Here is a 13,504-nt window from a genome sequence, read left to right on the forward strand (position 1 = left end):
TTTACAAAATAACGTTGTATTAAAGAGAGCTTTTTTAAAAATATATAACACAGTAATTTAATGAAACTTCATGCCAATGTTCCTGATTGGGTGATTTAATATTTAGTAATAATAAATAATAAAATAATGTTACGTGCTAGGCCCCCTGAAAGTGCAAAAGGCCCCACAAACTTATAATTTGCACAAATAATGTCAACCTGCCACCCATTATGATTATCATTCTTATATAAAGAACAACTTTTACATGATTTTTTCTTTAAAAGCTATTTATCAGAATTTTACCAAATCAAACAGAAAACATAATTGTCTAACATCTTTCCATAAAGTCCTTTCATGTTTGTACAAATTATGTTAATCCACAGCTGAATTATAGCTGCCACAATAAAATATAAGGAGTAGTGGTGACTGGTTAGTGTGACAGACTCCTGAGCAGAATGGTGCATCTTAGAATCCTACCATTGCATTGGCCCAAATTGGCTGCCATGTTGTGCTCTTGGACAAGGCAATTTTACTCCAATTCCCCTGGAACAATACAACCATCATTTGTTGATGTGGTATAAGAAACCAACCAACCAACCACCAATAGCTAAAACTATATATTTTGAAACATTTTCTCAAATATGGTTCTGAACTTAATTTTTTTTTGTTTTTGTTTTGCAAATGATGATGATCCACCATCCAACATGGTTGAAATTATTAAGAATGTAAAGACAATGAACTGCTTCTAAAAAATCATCAGAATTTGACCAGTTTGATAGAAAACTTGTTTCCTTGGAATAAGAGAATGTGATGATTGACTTAGCCTTTACAAGTATATGCACCACAATGTTATAGGAAATTCAAGTCACTGTACTTAATTCATCTCCATAAGTATGTTTAAATTTTTGAAATAAAAACCTTCAATAATACTCATACAATATTATTTAAATATATAATAAGGTTGTTCTGCAAAAAAAGGTCATAAACTTGATAATGTTACAAAATATAATGACAAAGTGTTTGCCTCAGTTGAATAAAGGATTACTTTAAAATACATGTACACGTATGTAAAGCTGACTTATATAGCTTATCTCAGTCAGATGAGCAATTTCAGATGTATTTGGACCTCTTGTTTCCTTAATTTTCTACGTTTGTTTTTCTATGATTAGAAGTGCTGATGAAGAGGTGAGCCTGGAGAGGAACAAGGACAGTATGGTTATTTCTGTACCTGTCTTGGACCTTGTAGTTGTCACGGATGGACAACAAACCATTGTCGAGGTAATCATTCTGAAATTACTAATAGACATAAAGCAGCATATTGTTATAACAGTCTTCATTAATTCACCATTAATACAATGACATCATTCATTTATTATTTCAAATATCTCTTTGCCCTAATGGCACATGGGATATGTCCATACATGCACTTTTTAATTAAAAAAAGTTAGACTCACCAAATAGAGCATGTGGTAAAGCAGTGTCCTAAGAGTCTTAATGAGCATGTCTCAAAAAAAAAACTCAAAAGTTATTCATCATTTCTTACAATCAAACATCTACCCATGCAGACCTCCCTCAGGTTATTTCCTTTCCTTTCATTCACAGATAATATCTGTATGACATGGGGCACCACCATGATAATGCTAATTTGGGTGCATCACTGCCTCACTCAAAATCATTCAATAATGGAATTTAGATTTGGACTTTTTAAAATGTAGTTTTACCAATGTTTTAGTCATATCGCTACAATGTCTGCAGTGTGGCAGTTTATAGTGATGTCTAGCACTGGGGCATCATGCCGCAGACATGTAGCGTGATGTTCCATCCAGTCACATTATCCTGACACCAGGCTGACCAGTCCTAATATTAACCTCTTAATGCTGAGCACCTAGTGAAGCAGCTATATGTAACATTTTTTAAATAAGTCTTTGGTATAACTCGGACAGAGTTTGAACTCACGACCTCCTGCATCTGAGACAGATGCTCTAACCACTAAGCCACCAGCACGGTATAGAAGTTAGACAAAAGCACACATACTTTTTTCTTAGTACATGAAAGTTATCTCCTAAAATAAAACCTGCTTGTACCAAACGTATCTCTTAGAAGTATTTTTTGTAATGTGGTTGAAACATCTACTCAGAAAGTATTTACAAAGTTTACATTGTATCAGAAATGGGCAGGAAATATCTTTTGATTAATGCCATAGGACATGTCATCCCAACCAGATAAATAAATAAATGTCACTCTATGATAAATATAGCAATATATTTAACAGTATTTGCAAATGAAATCAGTGTATTTATAAAAAGAGCATTAGAACATAATGATTCAATATTATGCAAAAGCAAATTAGGAAAATCTTTACAATTCCATATTTTCAATGAAACTCCAGATATTTGGTATAAAGGACTCCAGATATTTTGTAGACAGGACTTAAGATATTTTGTACAAAGGACTTCAGATGATATGTTTAGGAGTTATCACATGTATGCATTTGTTGGAAGGGTAGGAGGAATGGAGGAAAAAGGAGTAAACCTTTTTTGCATTCTTCCAATTCACATTTCAAGAAAGACACACTTTTAATGGCAGAAAAGCAGTGACATAAATCATAATTTCATTAATAGGGACTGAGAGTAAGTGTTATCTTTTGCATATTTTGTAAAACAAAAGAGTTTTTATTATCCAAAAACAAAGGGAATTTTTATTTCTATATCACATTCAGTTGTTTTGAGATAAAAATCTTGTATATTATATATCTGGATAATGTTAGTACACCTTTGGGTAGAAACAAACCTAAAAGAATGTATTTCAGTTCTGATATCTTCTTAAGTTATTTCTTTACTGTGAATGCACAAGTACTGTTACTTTTTTAAAACGAAATGTTTGTTCTAACATTGCATGTTTGAAAAAAATATTACTAACAAGTATTCTTGCTGTTACAACCATTATTGTATCAGAATTGTCAGCGCGTATTAAAGTTACTTTTTGATCATGTATTTTCTATAACTACCTGTAATGTTCATGCAGGTATCCAACTGGCTTAAATCCCGAACATGTGGTATTTGTGGTAACAATGATGGTCAAAAGAGTAATGAGGGACACGACCCCCAGCAGAGACATTGCTCCCATGATGCAGCTCTCAGTGCTAGCTACCTCATCCCTGATGACACATGCAATACCCTCCAGATACAGGCACAGGCCAGAGTTGAGGAGTTCTGTAGATTCTCTGGTAAAATTGGTTCAGTAAATTACTACTGCATTAAAATCTTTGGCATTATTCATTTAAATGCCAAACATATATATTTATTCATCTAGTAAAAACCTTCACAACAACTAAGGAACAATTTGGGCCTAGCAAATTGATGGATGTTAAACAAGCCATTTTGAACAAAATTTTAAGTTCTTAAGAACAAACTCAAAAAATGCATAAAGAACATTATTACTGTATGCATCTGATGTTCTGAGACTACATTGCCCTCAGTCTTTACAAAATTGATGTTGTATGCTTCAGTTTTTTGTGAGACAGATGCAATGAAATTATCCAAAATGAAAATGAAACCTATGGCTGATGTTTAAAAAATTGCTCTCTGTTTCAGATGAGTGCAGCCCACTCTATCAGAACAAGGTTATGGAACAGGAAATAAGTGGTGAGCAGAAACTCTGCTTCTCTATTGAGCCAGTGAGGAAATGTCCTTCATCTTGCAAGGCAAAAGGCAGTATCTCCTATCATAAAGGGATCCATTGTCTTGATGCCCGCAGCCCTCAAGCCCGGAAACTCCTGCAAGACAGCAAGTTCCGTCCCCTTGATGAGCTCAAACACAAAACAGTGTCACAATATATTTACATTGAGGAGCCCACATTATGTGTCAGAGATACAATAAATTAATTTGTATTCCTCAGGAATAAAATATGCACTGACTACATGACATGCAAACAGTTTCTGGCTTCCAAAAGAAGTCACTGTCTGCTTTGATGATTTCATAAAGACATCTGTCTCCAATCTGGCAGTTGTTAGCTGCTAGTACTTTTTTTTTCATTTTTGCTTGCATTGATTCTCTCTCTGGTGATTACCTTGAACTATGATGTTAACATTATCATATTACAGTAATTAGCTCTTCCAAAATATCTTACCAAAGTTGAAAGGAACCTTGTAAAAACATAAATAGTAGACTTAAACTAGCATTGCATTATATGCGTCAGGATTTATGCTGTAACCAAATATTAACTTGATCTGGCCTGGATTTCAGCAACATAAATTTGGTTAGGAATTAAACTTAGGTATAGAATCTCTCAGCCCAGTGGTAAAAAATTTAAGTCTGACTTAAGATTGACAAATCGATTGTTTTAAGTCTGGGCTTAATACGTTAAGACACATTGGTGAAATCAGGGCATGGTCCTTTATTGTATTAGGAGCTATCAATCTATATCAGCTATGTGCTCCAAAACTTAATGATTCCTCTTTCCAGAGGGTCTCCATCTAAGTAGTTTTGAAGATGAATGATTCATTTATGGTCCACTTTTAGATTTTGTTTTAAATAATTGGGTCCAAGGTATAAAATGCAGGGTTTTACCGAGTTTTGCTCTCTGTTAGAGTGTTGTATGTGGGTGTGTAAAAATAAATAGGTGAAATATCCTGAAAAAAGTCTGTTCTGTACATTTCTTATGTATAGTTTCTCCATTCTCTTACCAGTACCAAATAACTACATGTTGATGACTCTCTTTTAATGAATTGTAGTAGATTGATTTCCATCTGATATAGTATGTACAGGCATGTGGACATTGCCTGATGCTATCAAGTGCTACTTCATGTCTTCACTTGGGATGTTGTTTATAACCTGCATTACTCAAGAACATATTTTGATGCAATCAACATTTTATATATACTTACATGTGTCTTTTCTTGGCTTAGTCTCTGTTTCATTTTGGACAGTTGTGCTCCTTGCCATGCATATTCTTGACTTCAAATGATGAAACTTGGAATGCAGTCACTATTGCTTAAGAACTATTCTGTATATTCGGATTCAATTTGATAGGAACCATGCCTCTTTGATCTAGATTTTCACTTGTGGGATTTTTGAGGTCATCTGCATCATTTTGAACACAGGTTTTGCCTTTGTCAATCAATGGAATATCTTTACATGGGGTGTTGCTTGTAATCAGTATTGTATTTCAAGAAACATTTAACATATTACGATGCAGTTTTGTGTGAAAACGGTTTCAAAGAGCTGTATGTCTCATCTGCTCCATTTGCTGACTGATATATTACCCTTGTGAGTCAAACTATATAATTTTACCTTTACGTGAGATGTTGCACATACTGATGAGACCTTGAAGGAGTTGCATATCCACATCAATTAGAGGTCCTCTCCTAACTTTGGTTTCCCAATACAAGTTCATCAGTTGAAGGCCTTATGGTGCAAACCCTTATAATGTACCCATCAAAAATAGCTCTAGATTATTTGCATTTAGTTGCATCAGTCTTGTCATGCTCAAGTGGCTTGATTATTTGTCTATGTTTTCATGACCACAATGAAATTACATATCACTGCTATGAAGTCTGATCCTACAAAGTATGATGACTTATTTTAGTATCTCAGGTAGCCTGTATGATAATTTGTTAACATTTTTCATGAAGTCACCAGAATTTTGCTTTCCTGCTGAATAAAAATGAACATACAAAACCTATTTGGTCTTCTCTACTTTTGATTTTGTTACAAGACTGAAAACATTGTCTATCTCTCTCTGTCTGTCTCTCATGTACACACACATACACTCTCACATAAACTACAAATATGTTTAGGGGTCATTTGCACCCTTAAACATGAATCATTCAGGCCTGGAAAAAAAATCATGTAATTTGATGATGTTCCTGGAAAAGTCTTGGAAATGAGTGAATCAAATTTTGACCTCAAAATATCCTGAAATATTGGGTCAACAGCTTAACTTTTAAAATATGTCTTGGAATTTTCATTTATAATTAAATTATACTATTATGACAAAATTGTATCAGATATCTAATTAGATTTATAAGATATCTTGTACAATTTATTGGATATCCTATTTTAATTTGGTTTGGAGATCTTTTAAGATATATTTTAAAATTTATATTTAAAAAGTTTATAAAGTGTTGTTTAATTACTCATGTATCAAAATCGCAAATTTGATTTCACAACATAGTACTAAATATTCAAGTGTATTAAAATACCACCAGAAACACACACTAGTATCACATATGGCTGGAAGTTGATGAGGAAGGGTTTTGTTTTTACATCTTAGTAGGGATACAAGAACAGTAAAGATTTTCTTTTATGGCTCTGTGGTCTTAAGCTACATAACAGAAAGGACTGAAAACCAACAAGCTCTGTAAAGTCAACAAATAATTTATTTCCCATGATTTGCAAGACATGTCAAACATATCTTGATACATAAATCTCAGGTCGAGTCTATTTGCAGTTGCCATGCATCTTAACTATTAAAGACTATAATTGTAAGGCTGCCACATATCTGATCTGTGAAATATACTCATATTTGTGATTGATTTCCGTCAATTCTGTATTTGTAGGTCATTGTTGTTAAAACTTGTAGAATACGGTACTCCCTCACCTCCAGTATAAATATAAAATGTTTAATAAATTTTGAGTGAATCTGATGGGTGAAAAGCTCCAGTATTGTCCCCCAATCAGTGAACTTTCTCCATTACTCGCTCAGAACAAACAAATTTTCATTTTATTTTTATGCTTAAACAAGTTAACTAAAAGTAAAAGTCACATAGTTCATGCAAGCGCATTTAATGAAATAAATTTAAAAACGAATTTCTATTTTAAAAATATAGTCATAATAAAGTTATAACAATGTTTATTCAATAATGATTTTTGAGTGATCTACACATTAATTGACATAACAAAATGACCAGACAAAAGTCACCGATCGCTATGGACTTTTACAATGGCAGCTCAGCATTACACTGGGTCAAGAAAGTTGATATTGGATTCAACTATTACTATTGCATGTGTGTGTGTGTGTGTGTGTGTGTTATTTTGGATTTTTTTAACATTGCTTTAAGAACTTTTCAGTCATATCACTAAGGCAGTTTATAGTAGTGTCTAGCACTGGGGCATCATGCCACAGACATGTAGCATGATGTCCCACCCAGTCATATTATCCTGACACCAGGCTGACCAGTCCTAACACTAACCTCTTAATGGTGAGCGCCAAGCGAGGCAGCTGTTAGTACCATTTTTATAAGTCTTAAGTATGACTCGGCCGGGGATCGAACTCATGACTTCCAGCATCTGAGGCAGATGCTCTAACAACTAGGTCACTGGAGTGGTCTATTGTTATTGCAGGGGGAATCAATGTACAATCTCGTGAACAAGAAGTTGCGTGCATTTTCAGTCTTCTCCTGTATGGATGTTCAAATATGAGTGGGATAGAGGAGTAACATACAATAAGTTTTATTCTTAGATTGTACACGACATTTCTTCAAACTGATAATGTAGCATGATGCAAAATTTAACTAAAATAAATCTGAATTGACAGCCATGTTTCTACCATCTTTTACGTGTATGATGGAACATATTTGTATGGGAAAAAAGGTAGTATGAATGAATTGAAATAAAGGACAAGACATACCATACAGAAGATACATGCGAAGGTACATAATCGCCTCCAATTTATTGGACTTGTGTGCTATTTTTTATATACCTGCCAATCTTTTCCCAGGCTTTGTTTATAAATGTTGACATTGTTGCATCTCTCCTTATGTTTGTAGTACAACTTCTTCCCAACTGTAGGCATGTTCCCTTTTACATCGTAGCGAATAACAAAAACTGGTTTCAATGGGATCACCCTGCTTGCTTGACTGTGCCTAAAATTGTCAAAGTACATTATCACTGAATTTGCCGTTTAACATTTTTCAAGGAATGTATACAATAATTTTCAATGGAATTTTGATGGACAAGGTGTGAAATAAAGTAAACAAATACTATTTAAAGGTATATTAATCAAATTCTAAAAGATGACACCTATAGTTGCAAAAAGTTACTCAGAGAGCATACGTGAGCTATATGAGTAGTATTATATTATAAAGTGTATCAAGAGTTTGAAAGTAGCTGATTTCTTAGTCATTATTGACAATGTATGTTCTTCAGTGTTTTGAGTACATTATCACAGTAAATCTGAGTAAGATAATTGTTTGAGTATGTCCAAGGAGCAATGTATTTTTCTAATTCCAAGATAACAAGATTAAATGATACCCTAAAAATATAAATAAAATAGCATGGAATGAGATTTGATCTTTGATCTTTTGTGTGATAGGCTGATATAATGCCACTCACCTACAGTGACTGATAAGCTGGAGAGGTTACATTTCTTTGTTCATATTATTGCTGTCTATTGAAACAAAATTATTTTAACTGTTAAAGTAAAATTGTGTTATCCAAATTATTTCTCTCGTGAAAATCACTCCTTCGTAGACTTGTCTCTAATTGTTTGCACACATTATCATAATTATTATAATCCAACCTAACACAGACACAGGTTGCAGTGCAAATATTGTAGTAGTGTGGTAATTTATGTTCTGGATTTTTTAATTTGTGGTATTGACCTAGGTTCACACACTCTATACCTTGTGACTATTTTTGAATGAGATTGTCACTCATTATTGTGTGTGATATGGGACAAAAAGAATTTAATTAGAAACTAGTGTGAAAGATTTTATGTAATAAAATCATTTAGTGACAACTATGTAATCTTCCAGAGATATAATTATTGGTTTTAGGGATCTACAATTAATGTACCTTTCGATCGTGTAAATAATTAGTCTGGCAAATGGATCAAAATACATGGGCAAACAGTTAGTCAGATTTTACTATCTGTAAATCTGCTATCACTAACACCCCAGTTCCATACATTTGCTCAGTGTCACCAGTTGTTTTCCACTTCCAGCAACACAGTCTCAAACTTGGCTTTGCAAGTTATTTTATCCTCAGTAGCCACTGAATATGGTTTACTGATCATATTGATATTACTTTGTGCTATTGTGACAAGTTCTGAATAGAGATGTATAATTATAAATGCAGCCATGATGAGTTACACACCAGTTATTATTAATATAGTTCCAACAATAATTCCGATGGGTGTGCCTAAAAGCAGTTGTAACATTTTTGATTCCAGCCACACCCAGACTAATGGCAGCTGTTGCAGCAAATCTGCCAATAGCTTCTATGATCACAGGCATTTGTATTTCACAAGTAGTGTGGTTGTCTTGGAGATTTCATCTCCTAGCTGTTGTTCCACTTGGATTGTTTTCTTGCATTGGTCTATCATAGTTCTTCTAGTAATAATTTGATTGTATAATCGTATCATTTAATTGCTCAAGATGTCAACTTTCATCAGGTGCTACACATATTTCCAACCAAAGATCCTTTCTTTATTGGTACAAATACCATATAGTCATTGAAAATATTTACTTGGTGAATACTTAAATTTCCAGCAACTGTGTATTATTGAGGCATGGCATTATGTTTATGTAAAACCATACTGATTATGCCACTGTATAATGTCTGAAACTTTTGGTCTCAATAACTGTTACACGGACAAGTGTGTCCTTGTTGAATAACAGTCAATATCTTTCTTTTCTCAGTTCAGTTAATGTTGGTTTAACATTTTCGTTGGGGAATGAAACTGGGGTAGATTCAGTTGACTTATAGAAACTAGATTACATTTGAGTGTATACAGTGGTATGGTAATGTCATAATTATATTTGAGTGTATACAATGGTATGGTCATGTCATAATTATATTTGAGTGCATACAATGGTATGGTAATGTCAATTATATTTGAGTGTATACAATGGTATGGTAATGTCATAACTATATTTGAGTGTATACAATGGTATGGTAATGTCATAATTATATTTGAGTGTATACAATGGTATGGTCATGTCATAATTATATTTGAGTGCATACAATGGTATGGTAATGTCAATTATATTTGAGTGTATACAATGGTATGGTAATGTCATAACTATATTTGAGTGTTTACAATGGTATGGTAATGTCATAATTATATTTTAGTGTATACAATGGTATGGTAATGTCATAATTATATTTGAGTGTATACAATGGTATGGTAATGTCATAATTATATTTGAGTGTATACAGTGGTATGGTAATGTCATAATTATATTTGAGTGTATACAGTGGTATGGTAATGTCATAATTATATTTTAGTGTATACAATGATATGGTAATGTCAATTATATTTGAGTGTATACAGTGGTATGGTAATGTCATAATTATATTTTAGTGTATACAATGGTATGGTAATGTCAATTATATTTGAGTGTATACAGTGGTATGGTAATGTCATAATTATATTTGAGTGTATACAATGGTATGGTAATGTCAATTATATTTGAGTGTATACAGTGGTATGGTAAAGTCATAATTATATTTGAGTGTATACAATGGTATGGTAATATCATAATTATATTTGAGTGTATACAATAGTATGGTAATGTCATAATTATATTTTAGTGTATACAGTGGTATGGTAATGTCATAATTATATTTGAGTATATACAGTGGTATGGTAATGTCATAATTATATTTGAGTGTATACAGTGGTATGGTAATGTCATAATTATATTTTAGTGTGTACAGTGGTATGGTAATGTCATAATTATATTTGAGTGTATACAATGGTATGGTAATGTCAATTATATTTGAGTGTATACAGTGGTATGGTAATGTCATAATTATATTTTAGTGTATACAATGGTATGGTAATGTCAATTATATTTTAGTGTATACAATGGTATGGTAATGTCATAATTATATTTTAGTTTATACAGTGGTATGGCAATGTTATAATTATATTTGAGTGTATACAGTGGTATGGTAATGTCATAATTATATTTTAGTGTATACAGTGGTATGGTAATGTCATAATTATATTTTAGTGTATACAATGATATGGTAATGTCATAATTATAATTTAGTGTATACAATGGTATGGCAATGTCATAATTATATTTTAGTTTATACAATGGTATGGTAATGTCATAATTATATTTGAGTGTATACAATGGTATGGTAATGTCAATTATATTTGAGTGTATACAGTGGTATGGTAATGTCATAATTATATTTGAGTGTATACAGTGGTATGGTAATGTCATAATTATATTTTAGTGTATACAATGGTATGGCAATGTCATAATTATATTTGAGTGTTTACAGTGGTATGGTAATGTCATAATTATAATTTAGTGTATACAATGGTATGGTAATGTCATAATTATATTTTAGTTTATACAATGGTATGGTAATGTCATAATTATATTTGAATGTATACGTGGTCAGAATCCATCACTTACCGGTATATGCAGTGGCATACTAAGAGTAAATGACATCCATGGAGACAATGATGACCCAAAGACGTTTTGGTGCCCCACAACCTCTGGCATCCTTGGTTTTGGCACCTCAAGACATCTGGCACCAGGGCAACTGCCCCATCTACCCCACCCCATTAGTATGCTACTGCTTGCATGGAATAATAACACCAAAGATGATTAACACAGTATCATCCACAATATTTAAAATCCACGCAACACTTCAACATCAAGATGACCACATATTGGCCAGTCAGAGTTCATAACAGCAGACTTGAAAATAGATGTTGTTGTCCATCTCCTCCAGTAAAAACTTAAACTTCAAGTGGAGGTGTAAAACCCATCAGTCAAAATATTGTAAGAACTCTATTGCCCCTTAAGGGTCCTCCATATACTTGTACACAGGAAGGGAAAGTGTTGTGTTAGAAATGGCAAAAAGTGTTGGGGAAATGGAAAAGTTTTATTTCATCAATATAAAGTCAAGAACATCTTAATATTTAATGAACACATAAATGGAGAAATATAGTTATTGTGCAAGCTCGTTTTCTGTAACTCTAATAAAGTAAACTGGATTATTGGGGTGGGGGTGGGGTTACCTGTCAGGTGTGGTGTGATATAACTGTTCCAGTCTATTTTGGAATAAATCTAGTTTTATTGTTTATTTGATATTGTAGTGAGCTATTCCTCAAGATTCAGAATATCTAGACACTTTGCTTTTCTGTACCTTTCAATTATGGCTCAGACGTTTCTTGTCAGTTGCCTGACCGACAATGATTGTGCACCCTTAGTTATAACCTTTCCTGGACAAATCATGACAAAATTCAACCAATCACTGCAGGCACGTAAACCTTTAATCAATCAGTGTCTTGTATGGTGTGCCGCCTGTTGCATGGTGAACAACTGGCCTTCTAAACTTAACAAGTTTTGTTGGGGGTTTTTTTTGTTGCTTTTTTAAATATAAATTAAGCAACAATGGTGCAGAGTGTAGGCCTACATTTCGCAGGGTATACAATATCAACATTGTTAATACATAAATACATAATAATGTAGATGAAAGTTATGCAGGTGATGCAGACGACTGTTATTGTTTCATCAAAGCATGAATTGCATACATCTATACAACGTATTGCAATCATATTATTGCTAAAGCATGCATATTACTTACCGGTACTTATAAGTACCCTACTTAATATCTATGAAGAGAATAATTGCTAATGGAAGTGTAGAATCTTCAAATGACAATCCAAGATGGTGAACATCATGATACAAGGATTATACATAGATGCTTCTCTTCATGATCACATCTGTACTTTACATAAAGTACTCACAGTAGTAGCATAAGAATATACATGTAATGTGTATCAGGTAAGCAAAAACAGTACACCTTGAAAATGTTACTTCAGTTGAATATATGTGCCCTCCAAGAACAATATCTTATCAGGAAGGATTAAGGCAATGCATCTGTAAGCAGCTGTGACATGGGGAGCGGCACCAGAATTGTGACAGTGAGAATGGGCACAAAAGTACACGTCTACCACAGACTGTTTAAACAATCCCAGTTGCTCAAATTAAAAGTAATTAATTGAGTGTAACATATGAAAGTCATACTGGGAAATTTACAGAACTGAGTCAATGTTTTGATAGCAGTCCATTATGACCACAGCTTATTGTATGCATGTACAGCTTGGTGGTTATCGAAGTAAAGAAAAACTTTTTTGATGGGTTCTTGATGGCCATTAAGTGCAAAGAAACATCGGACTCCCCTAGTTTGTCAAATATCATAGGACTATTGTACTGGTTACCTTCCCATTGACATTTTGAAAAGCTGCAAACGTGTTTTAGTGCGCTAAGTCCACACTTATTTGCCATGTAAACTGTCATTGAAAACTACTTCTTGGATGCACATCTGTGGTTTGAATGAAAAACAATAGCGTTGACAGTTCCAGACTGCATAAATGACATCAAACGCGGGATCAAAATATATTTTTTGAACTGAGCCATGGTGAACTTTGGTTTCCAATTAAACATTATTGGTTTCGTCAAATGCATTTTTGGCATCCTATCCAAAACTGTGATCCACTTACCATTGTTACATTTGCCATAGCCAAATCAGCTATACCTTGTTCAGCATCT

At 33.3% G+C, this 13,504-nt stretch overlaps 1 protein-coding gene across 1 annotated transcript in view; it reads left to right on the top strand.

The window, feature by feature from the left end:
- The window catches only part of LOC149771449 (uncharacterized), a 54,262-nt gene extending 48,601 nt beyond the window's left edge, over window positions 1-5,661 (top strand). Inside the window, exons 29-31 of the mRNA XM_089948436.1 lie at window positions 1,149-1,257; window positions 3,004-3,205; window positions 3,573-5,661. Of these exons, the coding sequence (XP_089804562.1) occupies window positions 1,149-1,257; window positions 3,004-3,205; window positions 3,573-3,862 (601 nt within the window). The 3' untranslated portion in view covers window positions 3,863-5,661. The remainder of the gene's footprint in view (window positions 1-1,148; window positions 1,258-3,003; window positions 3,206-3,572) is intronic.
- The last annotated feature ends 7,843 nt before the right edge of the window (window positions 5,662-13,504 follow it).

Source organism: Sinohyriopsis cumingii, unplaced genomic scaffold (genome assembly GCF_028554795.1).
Source record: "Sinohyriopsis cumingii isolate HCF-2022 unplaced genomic scaffold, ASM2855479v2 utg001851l, whole genome shotgun sequence".
Classification (NCBI taxonomy): domain Eukaryota; kingdom Metazoa; phylum Mollusca; class Bivalvia; order Unionida; family Unionidae; genus Sinohyriopsis; species Sinohyriopsis cumingii.